At 47.6% G+C, this 19049-nt stretch overlaps 1 protein-coding gene across 1 annotated transcript in view; it reads left to right on the top strand.

Annotated features, from left to right (window-relative positions):
* The first annotated feature begins 7631 nt into the window (after window positions 1-7631).
* The window catches only part of PADI4 (peptidyl arginine deiminase 4), a 30750-nt gene continuing 19332 nt past the window's right edge, over window positions 7632-19049 (top strand). The window contains exons 1-3 of the mRNA XM_026011898.2: window positions 7632-8109; window positions 16322-16502; window positions 18212-18278. Of these exons, the coding sequence (XP_025867683.2) occupies window positions 8018-8109; window positions 16322-16502; window positions 18212-18278 (340 nt within the window). The 5' untranslated portion in view covers window positions 7632-8017. The remainder of the gene's footprint in view (window positions 8110-16321; window positions 16503-18211; window positions 18279-19049) is intronic.

Raw genomic sequence — 19049 nt, 5'->3', positions numbered from 1 at the left:
AGGACCAGCCACCAACCAGTCAGGCCCTGCCAAGACCTCACCACAGAGACACCCAGCCCCGCCTTTTGGCTTCCTGGTTGGGTGTGAATCCACTGAGCAAACAAATTCCTCAGAAGATCATCACCCAAGCCTGGCTGAGAAGAATGTGAGGTGTCAGTGTTATTTTAAACCGGTGCTAGGTTCAAGTTTACACGGCAATGTTATTTTAATGTAGCTCCGGGTTCAACCTTCAAACTGCTGCTGGAGAAATGCAATCACGGTCTAATGAGAAAAAGCAAAGCAATGGTGAGGACACACGTTGCCTGCAGCTCCCGGCCCTGGCTCATTCCTTCCCTAACGTCTCTCCTGATCAGAGCGGCTCAACAGCATCAGCAACTGGGTGGCAAACATCTGGAACATTTATCAACCTCATTATGAACTAACTAAACACAAAGTACCACCATCAGAATAGCAGAAACAAAACCCCCTGAAAAGATTGTCAGGAAGGTGAGGGAGGTTGAGCGGTCTTGTAAGCTGCTTATACGGATATGATTTGATCGCACAGTTCTTGGGAAAGCAGTTTCAAGTATTAGGAATTATACCTCTAGGAAAATACACAAGAAGGGTATCCTACTCAAAGACAAATGCTTATTCGAGATTCATAATAGCAAAAAATGAGAATCGTGCTCGGTCAAAATGTGAAAAGCATTTGAGGCTGGGTAAGAAAATGTGATACCTCCATTTCGTGCCATGTAGGAAACCTCCAAGGATTTTATGGTCATGTGACAAATACCTCTCTTGTATTAAGTGAAAAAAATCTGGCTGCAAAAGGAAGTGATCTGTGAAATGGCAAAATGAATAAATGGGGGTAGTTGTAGTAATCGTTGCCCATGGAAAGGGATTACATTAGGCACGATTTGCTTTGCAGACATCTTTTTCTATTTAAATGTATGAATGAAAGAAGAAAAGAAAACGGATTTATACATACAAGATAGAAAGTTGTCTGACTCCTATAAAGTGAAAAAACTGCTTGACTGTGTTGGGTTTTCTAGGTAATTCCGATACCGAGATCCAAGGGCAGAAGTGTTTGGACTTCTTTCTTGGAGGCTGGCATTGTAATGATCTTGCTGTCTTCCGTGTAGTGGGCATCCTCCCCCAGCATTGCTTATTGGTATCCGGTGTTCTGCTCGACCAAAGCCCGTGTAATCCACCACGTAATAGGCTAAAGAGGAAAAATCCGACCCTCGTATCAATGGATGCCAAAAGAGCATTTGAAAAAATCCAATGGTCATTCATGATTAAAACTCTCTGTAAATTAGAGATAGAAAGGTACTTCCTCAATCTGATAAAGAGCATCTGCAAAACAAAACAAAACTACAGTTAACAACATACGTAACAGTGAAAGAGTGAATGCTTTCCTCGCAAGACTGCGAACAAGACAAGGACGACCATTCTCACCACTATTCTCCAACCCAGCACTGAAAGTTCTAGCCAGTGTGATAAAGCCGGGAAAGAAATAAAAGATAAACAAGGAGGGAGGAAATAAAACTGCCTGTAATTGTGGATACCGTAATTGTCTACATAGGAAATTCCAAGGAATCTACAAAAAACAAAACAAAACAAAAAAACCCCAAAACCCAACAACAACAAGAACCCTAGAGCTAATAAATGAGTTCAGCAAGGTCACAGAATACAAGACCAACACATAAAAATCACTTGTATTTTAATATACTAGCAATGAACATGTCGATGCTGAAATTAAAAATACAAGACCAGGGGCACCTGGGTGGCTCAGTTGGTTAAGCACTCAACCCTTGGTTTCGTCGCAGGTCGTGATCTCAGGGTTGCGAGATCAAGCCCGGAGGTGGGCTCCATACTCAGCGGGCGAATCTGCTTAAGATTCTCTCTCTCCCTCTTGCTCCGGCCCTCCCCACTATGTGTGTCCCTCCTCTCTCTAAAATAAATAAATAAAACTTAAAAATAAAAAGAAATAAAAATATAAGAAGGACAAACATTATATGGTCTCATTCATTTGGGGAATATAAATAATAGTGAAAGGGAATAGAGGGGAAGGGAGAAGAAATGGGTAGGAAACATCAGAAAGGGAGACAGAACATGGAAGACTCCTAACTCTGGGAAACCAACTAGGGGTGGTGGAAGGGGAGGAGGGCGGGGGGTGGGGGTGACTGGCGGGCACTGAGGGGGGCACTTGACGGGATGAGCACTGGGTGTTATTCTGTATGTTGGCAAATTGAACACCAATAAAAAATAAATTTATTATTAAAAAAAGAACTGAGTAGTCAAAGCACATCATATAGATATGATTGTGTAATATTGGTCCTTTTGTGTCTGGCTTCTTTCAGTTAGCGTAAGATTTGCAAGGTTCATTCATGTTGTACCACGTGCCAGAATTCTATTCTTCTTACGGGCTGAAAGATGTTCCATACTTTATTCATCTGTGATTTTTTGTTTTTGATGGACATTGGGGTTGCGTCCACATTTTGGCGACTGTAAATAGAGCTTTATGACAATCGGTGTAAAAAAAAAAAGAAATAAAAATACAAGACCATTTATAGTCACTCCACTAAAATGAAATCCTTAGGTAGAAATCCAACAAAACACGCACAAGGTTTATGTGCTGGAAGCTCTAAATACCTGGGAGGTGCTGTGTTCGTGGATTGGAAAACTCAGCATAGTGCGGTGTCAACCCTCTGCAAACGGATATCCAGGTTTTGGTGCAGTCACTGTCAGAATCCCAGCAAGATTGTCTGCAGATACAGGCAAGATTATTCTAAAATCCTATGGAAGGACAAAGAAACTGTAATAGCTAAAATGCTTTTGAAAAAGAATAAAGTGGGAGCAGTGAGTCCACCCAATTTCAAGGTACAGCTATAGGAATCAAGACTGTGCTTGGTCGGGGATCAGACACACAGGTCAATGGAACAGAAGAGAGAACCCAGAAACAGCCCACACGGTACGGCAAACTGATTTTTTGACAAAGTTTCAAAGGCAGTTCAAGGGAGGAAAGAAAGTCTTTTTCAACAAATGGTTGATGAAGCAAAGGACGCATCTTAAAATAAACAGTTTTCTATTCAAGAAGATACGGTTTTTCTTGTGCACCTCCTCTGCACCAGACAGTTTAAGCACCAGGGAACACAAAGGAAAGCCCCTGTTTTGGGGTTCTGGCATTCTCATGGTCATGGTCCCCAGGAGAATTCTGGGTGCTGGAGGAGGAAGGTGGCACTGGGACCACAGACAAGGTGGAAGCCAGCTCCAGAAAAGGAATGCGGACCCAGTGACTTCCATCTGGCGGGGTCGCCCTCCTTTGCTCAAAGATGGCATCGTGGAAGTTCGCAGGCTTTTGATGCCACGTCCCATCTCTGTCCCCGGCAAAACGCTCACCCACCGATGACTAGCAGGTGTCCTCCCTTCATCAGGTTGCTGTGCGCTCCACCTCAACGGGCACAGTAAGCATGCTGCGGCGTGGGGCCTGGCTCGTGTCAGTCACCATGTCGCCCTGCGTGCCCGTGAGTGTTTGCAGAGCCTACAGGGGTGCTGTGAAGGAGAGCAGAGAGGTGCTGGGCCTGACAGAACTGGGGAGCAGAGAGAGGGAGCAAGGACCCCCTCCCCCCTGGGGCAGTCACACTGTACTTAGACAAACACCTTTGTAGGAAGGGAAGATTTGCCAGTTTCTACCAATCTGAATGATCTAGACACACTCCCAATTTTCTGCTTGAGGTTATGGAGAAGTTGGGGGTTGTTTGTGCTGGAAGGGGTTTCAGAGCTCATCGGGAGGCAGCTGCGTGGCAGGCAGGGTGGGACAAGGGGCAAAGTGAGACCCAAGTGTCACCACTTCCGATCTGCGTAACCTTGGGCAAGTTACCTACGCCCTTCCAAGACTCAATTTCTTCCTCTGGAAAGTGGGGAGAGCGTAATTCAGACATTAAGGTCGGTATGAGGATCGGAGAGGATGCGGTGTCAGTGGCCTGGCACGGGCGAGGACCCCAGTGGAGAGCAGAGCGTGCCAGGCAAAGGTGGATTTGGAACCGGCTCAGGGGCCAGGGGACCTTGAGCACGGGGCTTCATTCCTCTGTAGAAATTGGATCATAAGTCTTGCCCGCTGGGTTAGAGTGGAAATTGGAAATGATATAGCTGAGGACCTGGTGACAAATTTGGCTCCTAGTGGATATATAATATATATAATAGACTCTGGTCTCTGTTATCACCCCGGGTCCTGGCAAATCTATTTTAAATAAAGCCTAACCTCACCTCTGAAATAGTGCCAGGCACTTGGGAGGCATTTGATAAATATTTGTTGAGTGAAGAGCTAAGTATATGGATCTGAACTCTAACTGTGAACGAGCAGCGCTGAAGGAATGGCTGAGTCATCCGCTCCAAACACAAGTGGTTCTACCCCCAGTCCTGGGGTCTCAGGGAGAGACCAATACCAGTTCCTCTTCCCAGTGACATCACCATCACGTGGAGGAAGGGCATATATCTGGGGCATCAGCTCAGGGGCCGGAGGGCATTGGGCAACCCCAACACGACCTTGCTTCCTCCACTGTGTAGCCCCGCCGGTGATTCCGCCTTTCTGCAGGGACAAGGGCCCCTTCCTGCAGCGTTTCTGGCCTGGGCTCTGAGCCAGCCGCCCTCATGTACCAGTTTGCTCCCCAAACTTGCCGAAGTCAATGCCTTCTGCAAGGTAACAGCCAGGCCGGGCTCTGAGGGATCCTCGCAGGAAGCTGTCCTTCGCAGCCCCCACCCTGGGGTCCAGTATGGGGCTGGGTGCTGGAGAAGACCGCAGTCTTCAGCCACGATGTTTAATGAGCACCTACTATGAGTCAGGAGCTGTTCTAGGCTCCGGGGTGCAGGTGAGACCTACAGAAGCTCTGCTCTCATGGTTGATTAGGGAACAGACATTGAAACACATACACATAATGAGAAGCTATGGCAAATTTCAGGAAAAAAACAAAGTGCCCAGTAAGAGAATAAAGAGAAGCAAAGATCAACCCATGAAGTCCCTGCAAAACAGCCACAGACATGGATGCAATTTGTTTTGTTTTGTTTTTTAATATTTTATTTATTTATTTGAGAGAGAGAGAGAGAGAGAGAGAGACAGAAGGGGGGGGGGCAGAGCGGGAGGGAGAAAGAATCCCAAGCAGACCCTGTGCTGAGCATGGAGCCTGACTCAGAGCTCGATCCCACAGCCTTGAGAACGTGATCTGAGCTGAAACCAAGAGTCGAAGGCTTAGCTGACCGAATCACCCACGCGCCCAGACATGGAGGCAGTTTGTGCATCACAACGTGGTTTACACGCTGGAAATCTGCAAACAGGCTTTGGGTCCAACTGTGCTGCAGACTGAATCGTGGCTCCCCCCAAACTCCTAAGTTGAAGCCTTAACCCCCAGTGTGGTATTTGGACAGGGGTCGGTCCCGGTAGGTAATCCGTCGTGAGGGTGGGCTCCTCTGCCCGCCTCCCCGCCCCCACTCGCCATGCAATAGCGCGACGAGAGGACACCTGCAAGCCAGGAGGAGGGTCCCCGCCGAACTCCACCGCGCTGGCCCCTGGATCTCGGGCTCCCAGCTCCCAGAACCGCGAGAAGATACATTTCGGTAGTTTAGGGCCCCAGCCTAGGCTATTTTGCGATGCTGCCGAGCCAGGACAGGGAGCAGCGGTGCAACGATGCAGCCGAGGTGCTGGCACGGGCGGTGTCCGCGCTCCCCGACGGTCTGTGTGCCCTCAGCCCTGCCCGGCCCACTTTCATCCCTGCTCTGCCAGCCGGAGCATGTGAGTCTGCAAAAAGGCTTTGCTTCTGAGGTGTGCGGGTGTGCAAGCATGTGTGTGTGTGTGTGTGTGTGTGTGTGTGAGAGAGAGAGAGAGAGAGGGACAAGGCTGGTTTCTCACAGTGACCCGTCCGTGCTCATTTCCTAGGGAAGCTCTAGATGTTGATGTTCCCGCAGATTTATTCTTTTCAGCTTGGTCCTCTCCAGCTCCAGAATCGCGCGTCCAACCAACGGCCTGCAGGGTGTCCCCACACAGACTCGAATAGACAGCCCACGCTCGGCGTGGCCAGGACCAAACTCCTGATCGCCACGCTGCCTGCAAGCCTGGCCCTCCGCAGCCCTCCCCATCAGTAGGTGCCTGCTCCATCCCTCCGGGGGCTCAGGCCTCCCTGGATCTTGGAGAACCCCCTGATTCCTGATGGAACCCCCTGATGGCCCCCATCAGGTCCATGTCAATCCTACTGGCTGTAGGGTCAGCGTAGGTCTGAGCGCTTCTCACCTCCTCCACTGCCAGCACCGCGGCGTGGCTGCATCATCTACCACCTGCCGGAGGGCAGTGGCCTCCTCGCTGGTCTCCTCGTGGTTGATTATCCCACAGCAGCCAGACAGATCAGACCATGGGCCTCCTTGGCTCAAAACGTCCCTATGTCTTCCACATCACTTGGGGTAGATGCCAAAGTCCTCGCAGTGCCAGCAGGGCCCTCTGTGATCCGCCCCCCAGCTCCTAGCACTGTCCCCCCTGCCCCTTCCTCCACTACATTCCAGCCACACTGGTCTCCTGCTTTCTTGAACCCCCCCCCCAGGCATGTCTCTGCCTCAGGGCCTTTGCACTGGTTGTGCTGGCCTCAAATATCCACATTGCCATCTCCCTCAGATGTTACCTCCTCTGACCACCCTAATTTGAAATCACAATCCACCCCTTGTCGTGCCCTATCATTTCATTTTTCCGCAATGCTAACATACTGTGCAATTCACTTATTTATTGCCTATTGGCTGTCTCTTTCTATTAAAAAAAAGAAAAGCTCCTACGAAGGCCGGATATTTGTCTGCTTTGTTCACTTTGCATCCTCGGCGCCCGGAACAGGCCTGGCAACCAAGAAATATTTGTTGAGTTGATAAAACTGCTTTGGGCTTGTTCTCTCTGCGGCTTATTCATAGCCAGTGTGACACCCCAAGATGCTGAAGAAAAACAGGACAAAGAGGAAAAATAGAAAATCACCCCCAGAGGCCTAAGGCTTAGGGTAGAGCCCGGCCCTGCCGCTGACGTGCTGGGTGACAGTGGGCATGTCAGCCCTCTCGGTGCCTCGGGCCCCCATCCACAGGGTGACCGGATCTGGGGGTGAGTCGGGTCTGGCGGTGACAGCCCCCTCTCCCGGCTTCCGTCCGGAGCTCAAACTAGTCCTAACCCTGTGACCAGCTGGAGAAAGTGGGTTTATTAGGCCCGGCTGTGTGCAAGGAGCCACGGGGCCGCGCTGCAGCGTCAGTGGCCGCCTCATCCGCCCGCACAGTAGAGGGGCTCTGGGCCTGGAGAAGGTGGTCTGGGGCCTGGCGCGCTCTCTACGGTTGGGGAGACTAGGGGGTATCACTTGGCTTCTCTGTGCCTCAGTTTCTTCTGTCACGTGAGAACGATGGTGATTCCGACCTCGGGGAGCTGCCATGGGGACCCGGTGGGGGGAGGATGACAGTGTTCACCCCACGTGCCTCATGGGGTTAGTCGCCTGGTGCACAGAACACACCCGAGGCAGTGAGCTGTCACGCGGGGGCCCAGCCTGCAGGGACCTGTCCCAGGCCACGCAGGTCTTCGAATGTGTTGCCCGGGGAGGGGGGGGGGGTGAGCTCCAGCTGCGACCTCCCGAGCGCCTCCTCCTGTCTGAGACCGTGTTTGGCACCGCGAGGCAAGGTTGGCTGCACTCAGGTGTTCACGGCCCCGGGCGCCCACGGGGCTGTCCCAGGAGGACGCACCCCTGCACTCGCCAGCCCCCCACCCCTCCCCTCCTGGCGTCCTGACCCCGGGCCTTCCCGGGAGACTGACGGAGCCAGCCTGCCTGCCCTGGTTCTGGCACCGACGCTCACACGGCCCGGGTCCGAGGAGCAGCTCCGGGGCACGAAAGGTGGAGAGAACACGCCCCGGGACCTGAGTGGGGAAGGGCTGGGCCGCCTGTAAACCGCAGGTGCTGACTCATGGCTCTGCTGGGCCGTATAAAGGAAGCAGCCGAGGGGCTTCGCGCAGCTGGAGGGACGGGCTGGCGGGACCATGGCCCAGGGCTCGGTGATCCACGTGGCCCCGGAGCAGTCCACCTATGCCGTGTGCGTGCTGGGCACCGAAACTCAGCTGGATGTCTACAGGTGAGCAGGGCCGTCCCGGGGGCGGGGCACAGGGCCACGGAGGCTGGGGAGCAGGTTCCAACGGCACGGGGTGACGGGGTGTGCAGTTGGCTCCGGCTTCAGGCTGCGGCCGGGGGAAAGCTGGAGGGTGGGACCTGAGTGGCCCGGGGATGTGCCTGGACCCAAGGCCTCACCACCAGTGAATTATCACAGGGCCCACAGGACTCTCTCCTTTCACCAATGAGGCACTGGAGCTCAGAGAGGGTCTGTGACTTGCCTGAGGCCACACAGCAGGTGTGCCCTGGGAGGAAGGCGGGGCTCTGGACTTCATGACCCATACCTGGTTCATGATGCAGATTGTTACCCCTACCTCGCAGCCAAGCCTCGCTCCACGGCTGTGTAATATCATACGCGTGATGGGACAGGCTCTGGGGTTGGAAGAGGCTAGGGCGGGAGGGCCGTCCCTGCTGTGGGACGTTTGGCCAACGGAGCCTCACGTTCCCCTTCTGTGAAATGGAGATAATACCCACTTCCTAGGGTGGTTAGAGGGATTAAATGTGAAAGACCACGGGAGTGTGTCCGTACTTAGCACGGAGCTGGACGTACTGCTGGTGGTTGTTCATCCATCCATCCATCCTTCCATCCTTCCATCCTATACCGACTGAACACCTACTATGTGCCAAGCCTGGGCCAGGCTCTGGTTAAACAAAATGGTCTAGGGATGCTCGGCAAGTGTGCCCGGTTGGTGTCGTTGTAATGAGTAATAGTCGGGACCTCCCCCGGCTTCCCCCCTCCAGGACATGTGTGGTCCTAGAACGGTGCCCACACGGGTGTCTGGGGCATTTCCTTAAACATGTCACTGGCTGCCTGCATCTGGGCCTTGGTAGAGCAGCAAAGGTCTGGGGGTGCTTCCTGGAGCTGTGGAGGGGAGGCAGGAGATGGGAGGTTGAGAGCAAAGGGAAAGAGAGGCCGAGGTTGCCTGAGGCCCCATGACCCTTCCGAGAGTGGGCTCCTCCTTCAGTGACACATCCCACCCCCTGCATGTCTCAGGGACAACGGCTGGGGCTGCCACCTTGCTGCCTACACAGAACACATGCATCAGCCTAACGAGGCAGGCAGTGCTGTTGCTCCCATTTGGCAGAAGGGGAAGCCGAGGATCTGAGAGGTTTAGTAACTCCCCTGAGGCCACACAGCTCATAGGTTCAAACGCAGACAGCCTGGCTGAGACCCTTCCCTCTCACTTCCGACCTGCTCATGACAGCAGCCCCCGGCCAGCGCCTTCAGCCTGTCCCCTGAGCGGCCACCGCCCTGACTGTGGCCTGGATTCTCTCCCTGCACAGACGGGCTGGCACTGCCTCCTCTCCAATGCTGCTCCCCTGACCTGCTCCCGGCACCTGCACACCACCCCCCGCCGGAGCGTGACCTCTGTCACTGGGCTCAGAGCCCCCAGGGTTAGAAGCACAGGGCTGCAGAGGCAAGAGCAGACACAGGGGTGTGGGCTTCTATCCAGAGCTGCCCTTACAAACGCTGCTTGTGATTTTTCACTCTGCACTTGGAAAGTGCCTCTCCCGCAACGGGAAACACATTGATTATATTCCAGCAAAATCCCACTGACCTGAGATGAATACTGAAACCTGTGGAGGGCTTTCCGTGGTGCTTGTGGCTGGAGTCAGGGAGCTATCACGACTCCTGCTGCTAGGTGCCAGGTCTTTCTGTCCCTGATTTCTAATGAGCATCACACCCATTTTAGAGATGAGTAAACTGACATTTCAAGGTCATGCAAATTCAAGGTGAGGAAGCCAGGAAATTCAAACCCAGGACTATACAACCCCAAACTCATTCTGCTTCCCTAGCACATGTGGCCTCTGAGTGCTGTGGGGCTGGCCTCACTGGGCACTGCTGCCTGGTTGGTGGAGCTCAGGGAGCTTCCAGAGAGTTTGGGAGGCCTAGAATGGGGTGGAGTGGGGTACGGTCTGGAAGTCGTCAACCACGAAAGATGGTAGATGTTCTGGCACTGCAATTAGGGGGATTCTCCTCTTCCTCCCAGTGTCTCCTTCTCAGCAGATGGCCACTCAGGGTGACGGCAGAGAGCATGGACAAGTCTCTGAGCCTCTGTAGTCCCATCTGTAAAATGGGACTATTTGCATCCATGCTGCCGGGCTGTGGTGGGGGTTAAACTGCACGAGGCATGCCGAGTGTCTGGCAGGTGCCCCTTCCCGTAAGGACTGTGTGAGTCACTGAATGCAAGAGTGGCAGACGCTAAGCGCGGTCTTCTCTGTAGATTACGATAAGGCTTTTTCACTTCACAGTGTCTTTTGATGAACAGAAGTTATTTATTCTCATCTAGTTGAACTTAAATCTTTTCTTTCTTTATCTTATTTTATTTTTAAAAGATTTTATTTATTTATTTGACAGAGAGAGATCACAAGCAGGGAGAGCAGCAGATAGAGGCAGAGGGAGAGGGAGAAGTAGGCTCCCTGTGGAGCTGAAGGCAGATGCTTAACCCACTGAGCCTCCCAGGTGCCCCTTTCCTTTAAAGTTTATTGCTTTTATATCTTGTTTAAGAAAGGGCATAAAGATGCCTGTGTCATCCTTTTTTTTTTTATCATTTTATTTATTTATTTATTTATTTATTTATTTATTTATTTATTTATGATAGTCACAGAGAGAGAGAGAGAGAGAGGCAGAGACACAGGCAGAGGGAGAAGCAGGCTCCATGCACCGGGAGCCTGACGTGGGACTCGATCCTGGGGTCCCCAGGATCGCGCCCTGGGCCAAAGGCAGGCGCCAAACCGCTGCGCCACCCAGGGATCCCTCATCTTTTTTTTTTTTTAAAAAAGATGTCAACACTTACTTACGATAAAACCTCAGTAAACTTGGAGGGGAATTTCCTCAACCTGATAAAGAGTATCTACAAAAACCCGCAGCTAACATCAACCTAATGGTGAGAAACTTGCAGCTTTCCCACCAAAACCAGGAGCAAGGCAAAGAGTCCCCTCTCACCACTGCTTTTCAACATCATACTAAAATTCCTAGCAGGTGCAATGAGACTAGGAAGAGAAATATGAGAGATGCCAATCGGAAAGAAATAAACCTGTCTTTGTTTGCAGGTGATGTGATCATCTGTGTAGGAAATCCAAATGAATTAAAAAAAAAAAAAAATCCTAAAACTAACAAGCTATTATGGCAAGACGATAAGATACAGTGTTAAAAAGTCCATCATTTCCCTACTTACCAGCAAAAAACAAGTGGAGTTTGACATTTAAAAACACGATACTACTGACATTTGCATTCTCCCCAAAATGAAATACTTAGGTATAAACCTAATAAAATAAGTATAATATCTATATGAGGAAACTACAAAACTGCTGAAAGAAATCAGAGCAGTAAATAGAGAGATATTCCATGTTCATGGATAGGAAGATTCATATTGTCAAGGTGCCGGTTCTTCCCAGCTTGATCTATAGATTCAATGCAATCCCATTTTGTGGATATTGACAAACTGATTCTAAAGTTTATGTGGAGAGGTAAAAAACTCAGAATAGCTAACACAGTATTGAAGAAGAAGAAAGTTGGAGAACTGACATTATATTATAAAGACTTATTATAAAGTTATAATCAAGACAGTGTGGTATTGGCAAACAAAAGAGAACTAAATAAATGGAACAGAGTAGAAAGCCCAGAAATAGGTCCACATAAGTATGATCAACTGACCTCTGAGAAAAAGCAAAGGCAATACAATGGAAAAAGAAGGTTTTTTTCCAAAAAATGGTACTGGAAGAACTGGACATCCACATCCAAAAAAGGAATCTAGACACAGGCCTTACACCCTTCACAAAAATTAACTCAGGATAGGCCATAGACCTAAATGTAAAACAGAAAACTATAAAATTCTCAGGAGGTAACACAGGAGAAAATCTAGACGACCTTGGATTTGGCAGTGACTTTTTAAATATGACACGAAAGGTGCCATCTAGAAAAGAAAAGACAGAATTAATAAGTTGGACTTTATTAAAATTTCAAGGTCCTGCTCTACAAAAGACTGTAAAGTGAGTAAAAAAGACAAAGCACAGATTGGGAGAAAATATTTACAAAAGGTACATCTGATAAAGGATTGTTGCCCAAAACATACAAAACATTTTTTTTAAGATTTTATTTATTTATTCATGAGAGACCCAGAGAGAGAGGCAGAGACACAGGCAGAGGGAGAAGCAGGCTCCCTGCAGGGAGCATGATGCGGGACTCGATCCCAGGTCTCTGGGATCATGAGCTGAGCTGAAGGCAGACGCTCAACCGCTGAGCCACCCAGGTGTCCCTATACAAATAACTCTTAAGACAACAATGAACAACCTGGTTAAAAAATGGGCTAAATCTTAACAGACCAAAGAAGATATGCAAATGGCAGGGAGGCATGTGAAAGATGCTCCACCACGTGATATGCCATCAGGGAAATGCAAATTAAGACAACCATGAGATGCTGCTTCATACCTATTAGAATGGCCAAAATCCAGAACACTGAGAACACCAAATGCTGGACAGGATGCAGACGAATAAGAACTCTGATTCCATTGCTGGCGATCATGCAAGATGGGATAGCCACTTTGGAAGACAGTTTGGTGATTTCCTATAAAATTAAACATACTCTTGCCATACAGCCCAGTAATTAGACTCCTCGGTATTTACCCAAAGGGGTTGAAAACTTATGTCCATGTAGGGCACCTGGGTGGCTCAGCGGTTGAGATTTCTTTATTCTCATGAATAAAGAAATTTTTAAAATCTTTAAAAAAAAGAAAACTTATGTCCACATAAAATTTGCGCATGGACATTTAGAGCAGCTTTGTCCACAGTTGCCAAAACCTGGAAGCAACCAAGAAACCTTTCAGTAGGTGAATGGATGAACAAGCTGTGGCCCATCTAGGCCACGGAATATTATTTAGTGCTAAGAAGAAATGAGCTATCAAGCCCATGAAAAAACACGGAGGAAACTTAAAATGCATATTACTAAGAAGGAAGCCAATTTGAAAAGGCTACTATGACCCTGGCTGTATGATATTCTGGAAAAGACAGAAGTATGGCAACAGTAAAAGATCAGTGGTTGCCAGGGATTGGGGGAAGGAGGGATAAGTAGGCAGAGCACAGAGGGTATTTGGGGCGATGACACTACTCTGTATGATACCATAATGGTGGCTGCAAGTCATTATATGTACATTTGTTTGAATTCATAGAATGCACAACACCGAGAGGGAAACATAATGTAAACTGTGGATTTGGGGTGTTTATGATGTAACAGCGTTGGCCTACCAATTTTAGTAAATGTTCCACTCCAGGGGATGATGCTAATAATGGGGCAGGCTGTGCATGGGAGCGGGGGCAGGCAAGGGATACGCGGGAAATCTCTGTCCCTTCCTCTCAATTTTACTGTAAACCTAAAACTTCTCTAAAAGAGAAGATTTTTTTTTTTTTAATATTCAAATGTTTGCCTTTCATTTTTAAGTCTTAAATCCACCTGGAGCTTGTTTTTGTATATGGTGTGAAGGTGGGATCAGTTTAATTATTTATCCTATTTAACTGTCTTCCATCTGGACAAGCCCTTGTCCCAGCACCATTTGTGATGTCATTTTCCCTTTGCCCGGTTATCTGCAAGACCACCTCTGTCACAGATCAAGGACAGTCTCTCTCAGCTATATCTATTGTTTGTCCCTGCCTGAGCCATCGCAGCACCATCCATGGCTTTCTGGTAACTTACACCTGGTAGAGCAAGTCCCTCAGCTTTTGCTATTTTTCCTTCAGGAGTACGTCGACTGTCTTAGCTTGGTTTTGTCAATCTTGGAATCAACTTGTCAAAGTCCATGAAATGTCCTAGAATTCCATTGAATATACCCATTCATTTGGAGGGAATTCATACATTAATGATATTAAGTTTTTCTAATTATGTGGTATTTCTTTCTATTAATCTGTGTCTTCTCTAGTGCTTTGAATAGGTTTGCTTTTCTCCATAAAATCCTTACATATCTTTTGTTAGATGTAGCCTAAGTACTTCACAGGGATTTTTCCTAATGTAAATTATATCTGCTTATAAAAATTATTTTTCTAATTATTTATTGCTGATGTACAGAAATGCAGCTGATTTTTGCCTCTCCACCTTACTACCTACCTTATTAAATTCTTAGTGTATCTTTTAAATTCAAAGTTTAAAGTTTGAGGGAGAGGTTGCAGATAATCATGCTCTGGGATTTTTGTAAACTTTTATCAATTATCTACAAAATAATCTGCTTTTCCTATACGGATTTTTTTCATTTTTCTATTTTTTTCCTTTGATCAATCTTGCCAGAGGTTTACCAGTTGTATCAGTCTATTTTGGCTCTGCTGATTTACCTGTTTTATATTTCACAGATTTCTACCATCTTTATTTTCTTTTGGGGGGGGTAGATTACATTGTATTTTATTTTTCTGTTTTATCCTATATACTCATATTTTAGCTTTTCTCTTCTTTTTGAAGATCTAGGCATTTAAGGCACAAAGCAACACCTTTAGCTCCCCCAAAAGTGTTGAAATGTAGCGTTTTTTAAGTATTGCTCAGTTCTAAGTATTATTATTTAATTTCCATTAATTGTCCTTTGCCTTGTTAAGTTATATAGAAGTCTGATTTTAAAATTGCCAAGTGTATGGGGTTTTTAAAAATGAACTTTATGTTAGTGGTTCCTAGCTTAGTTACGTTCTGATCAAAGAATGTGCTACCTACACTGTATGTGACCTGTTCTTTAACATTTGTTGCAACTTTGCTTTGATAGCCAATTATGTGATCAATGTTTTTTACTGATCCACGTGCACTTTGCTTGGGAAAATGTATATTCACTAGTTGTGGAGCAAGGAATTCTATATATATGTACCAAATTGAGCTTGTCAATTGTGTTACTAATTTTTTGTCTGCTTAATCTAGTGTTGATTGAGAAAGAAGACTTGAAGTCTTCAACTATGATCATGGCTTTATTAAAAATGTATTAAATTTTTATACAAAATTAATTTTGTCTGATATTAACATACCCACTCCAGCTCCCTTTTGATCAGTATTGGCTTAATGTATGTTTTTCCTTTCCTTTATATTTCATCGTTTCTGGATCCTTATATTTTAGATGTGCCTCTTATAAATATTATATAGATGAGTTTTGTTTCTTTAAGTCAAAACTCTCTTTTAACTAGTAACATTGATACATTGACATTTATTTTTATTATTCATATATTGGACTTGTTTTTACCCCCTTTGGTATTTTTATCTGTACATTTTTTTTCTTGGCGCACTTGGGTGGCTCAGTCAGTTAAGCATCTGCCTTTGGCTCGGGTCATGATCTGGGGATCCTGGGGTCAAGCCTCATGTTGGGCTCCCTGCTCAGCAGAGAGTCTATTTCTGTCTTCCCCTCTACCCATCCCCACACTCATTCTCTCTCTCTCTCCTTCTCCCTCTCACTCTCTTAAATAAAAAATAAAATAAAATAAAATCTTTAAAAAATAGATAATTTAGTGGGGTACACAATTCTAAGTAACAGTTATTTTTTTCAAAAATATCTTGAAGATTCATGTTATTCAACTGTCTTCTGGATTTCATTGTTGCTGTTAGGAAGCCTGCTTTTAATCTACTAGTAATTCCATTGTAGATGTTCTGACTGTCCTTTCTGGATACCTTCAATATCTCCTCTTTGTTTTTGGTGTTCCTCAGTTTAACCCCCATGGTGTGTATGTGTGTGTGTGCATGTGCATATAGAGAAGGGAGTCCTTGGAGATCCTCCCTTATGTCTCATGATCTCAACAGTGCCCTAAAAAGTATACTTTAATCAGGATCTAGTTGTTTTGTAAGAGGAAGGTCCTTCAGAGTACTGGTGTACCATATTCCAAAAGCAGAAGTCTGTGGTTGTTTACAAATACATGGTCCTCTGTGCGCACACTTGTGTGGTGTAAACTCTGGGCGTGCTGTCTGCTGTATATATACATCTGTGTGTGTGCATTTGGTAAGCACATAGCTCTGTAATTCTCCTAGTTCAAATATAAGTCCTTCAGGTCAGGAGATTTTTTGTTTGTTTGTTTCTTACTACCTCCCAACAACCTCACAGCACTTACCCCTACAGTCAGGGTCACCTGGCTGCCATGCGGTGTTTACACTTGTTGGTTGAAAAGCAAGAATGAGGGGCCAGGTCTCCCTCACTATGTCCCTCTGTCCTCCCCACTGTCTCTTCCACAGCTCTGCCCCCACAGGCTACACGTCCTTCAGCATTAATGCTTCCCCAGGAGTGGTGGTGGATGTTGGCCACAGCCGTCCAGCCAAAAAGAATTCCACAGGTTCCTCCAAGTGGTCCCTGGACCCCAGCCTGGAGGTGAGCCTGAGGATGAGAGCCGCCAGCAGTAGCACAGGTGACCAAAAGGTGAGTGTGGCAGCTGTGAGGTGGGATGTGTGAGAGGAGGTCAGCAGGTTGCAGCAGGTCACAGCAGGTCAGCTACCCACGGTCTGTCTTGCATTGTCCCACAGCCCCAGCCCTTGTAGAGCTTCTTCCTCTCTGGATACTATGGTGACTATTCCAGCTACGGCATCCTCACAGACAATGCAGGGATGCCAGGGGTTCATAGAGGCCGGGGTTTTACTAAATTCATCCATTCAGTGGATGTTTAGTATTCACCTCCTACATGCTGGGCACTACCAGGCTCTGGAGACACAGAAGGGAACAGATCAGGTGAGGTTGCAGCCTGCAGGGGGCTTACAACCAACACATGTAATGGCTTACAGGTAAGCCATTATAAGTGGTGGTGGGGGCTATACGGCCACAGCCTGGCAGGCTGGGAAGCTCTGCTCCATGTCCATTCGTTTCCTGTGGCTCCTGGACAAATGACCACAAATTACTGGTTTATATCAACAGAGTTGTATCCTCTCTGGAGGACAGAAGCCCAAAATCAAGGTGTCTGCAGAGCGGCACTCCTGGAGGCTCTGGGGGAGAACCAGTTCTTTGCATCCTTCAGCTTCAGCTTCAGCTTCCTAAACTCGTGGCTGTGTCACTCCGATCTCTGCCTCTGTGGTCTCAGTCCCCCTCCTCAGGCTGTCAAATCTCCCCCTGCCTCACTCTTATGAGGACACTAGTTGTTGGATTTAAGGCCTCCCCAGGTTATCCATGACCATCTCATTTCAAGACCCTTATCTACATCTGCAAAGACCTTTTTTTCCAAATAAGGTCACATTCATAGGTTTCAGGGATTTGGCTGTGGACATAGCTTTTTCAGGACCACCACTCAACTCATTGCATCCCCCTGTGACTGCAGATGGGCTCAACAGGGCCCTTTGGGGTTCCCACAGAGATCTGGGCCAATGAGCACTTGTTTCCAGCAGGGCAGGCCAAGCAGTCTTCACCTTGGGGCAGAGTTGTTGCCTGCTGTAGGAGCATAGAACTTGGGCATCAAAGTAGGGTGGTGAGGATGCAATCAGGGGAAAGTTCCTGGAAGAGATGGCAAGCTAAAGGATGCAAGGAATGACCCACCTCAGAGAGGGAAAGTGGAGTGAGAACTCTACGGGGCATGTGGCCTGTATGCACACTCTAGATGAAGAGATGACCAGGCATGTGTTGGGGAAACTGAGGAAGATCTATCTGGCAAGAAAAGATGGTGAAGAGGGAAGTGGGGAATGAGGGAGCAGTATTAGAGAGTTTGGCATCAGGGATGTCATTTTCTGAAGGCAACAGGAAGCCAGGGAAAACCTGTCATCCAGGGAGTAAGAAGTCTGCTCATCTTAGAAAGACCCCGTGGGCTGCAGTGTCCTGAGTAGATTGGATCCAGGCAATCCACTAGAGGCTGGTGCCATGGCCTAGACATGAGGCGATGGTGGCTGTGACATCTCCCTGGATCCCCACTATCTATGGGACAGACCCAAACAGCCCTTCCATTCCTGGCTCCCACAGCACCCTCGTCTAAGTGGCGTAGGCATCGGAGTACTTTGCTACCCCTCCATGCCCACCAGTTGGGATGCTTCTTATAGGCTGGCACCACTTCTTGCTCATCTTTGTCTCTTCCTGAACTGGCACACAGCACGGGTCCAGTTAGTTTGTTGAATGACTAAGAGAAGACCTTCGTGGTTTGCTCTGTCCTTTAGGTTCAGATTTCATACTATGGACCCAAGACCAACCCAGTCCAAGCCCTGCTCTATGTCACCGGTGTTGGTAAGTGATTGACCAGGATCTTGGGATGCCACTGCCCTTCCCTCCACACACACGCCCTTGCTATGGGTCTCTCCAGGAGAAACTACACTCTGGAGCTTACCTTAGACTGAGCAGAGAAAAGGGACAATTTCTAGCTAGTCATATATGTGGTGGCTCATAAATATCCCCTCCCCAGTTTATGAGCCATAAATTCAATTGGGAAGAGAGGAGAGCGCATTTACAGGGAGTTCAGTTACATCTTAATGTTTTCTCAACTTAGGAAGTGATGCATGGATTTCCACATATGAATCTCTACACCTCTTTGATACTTCAAATATCTATAAGAAACGTAGATGATGTCAATGTCATATACGATAATATATATACTGATATTCCCCAAATGCCATGACTTCCGTCCCATTTTTACTGTTTTGCTGTATCAACGATCTGCACAGACTCATATTTATTTCACATTCTTCTTTAAATCATTTTCTAACTTGACCTCATCTTGAACAATAATATGGTAAGATGACTATTACCATTTAGATGGGCACTAAACGTCAGAGCAGCATGCGAAAACTTCAGGTTTCATTTCGTTGATGAATTTCATTTGGTAACACACATTTATTTCATGAGCACACATTTAAATCATATGAACAACATAGCACTCGTTCTATACCAGGCACTGCACTGAGACCCTACATTTAAACCCTACAACAATGCCGTGAAGTCGGCACTATTATATTCCATTTTACAGATGAGTAAACTGAGGCACAAGGGGTAGACAGACTT

This window comes from Vulpes vulpes, chromosome 2, assembly GCF_048418805.1.
Source record: "Vulpes vulpes isolate BD-2025 chromosome 2, VulVul3, whole genome shotgun sequence".
NCBI classification, from domain to species: Eukaryota; Metazoa; Chordata; class Mammalia; order Carnivora; family Canidae; genus Vulpes; species Vulpes vulpes.
This window is presented reverse-complemented; position numbering and strand designations above follow the sequence as displayed.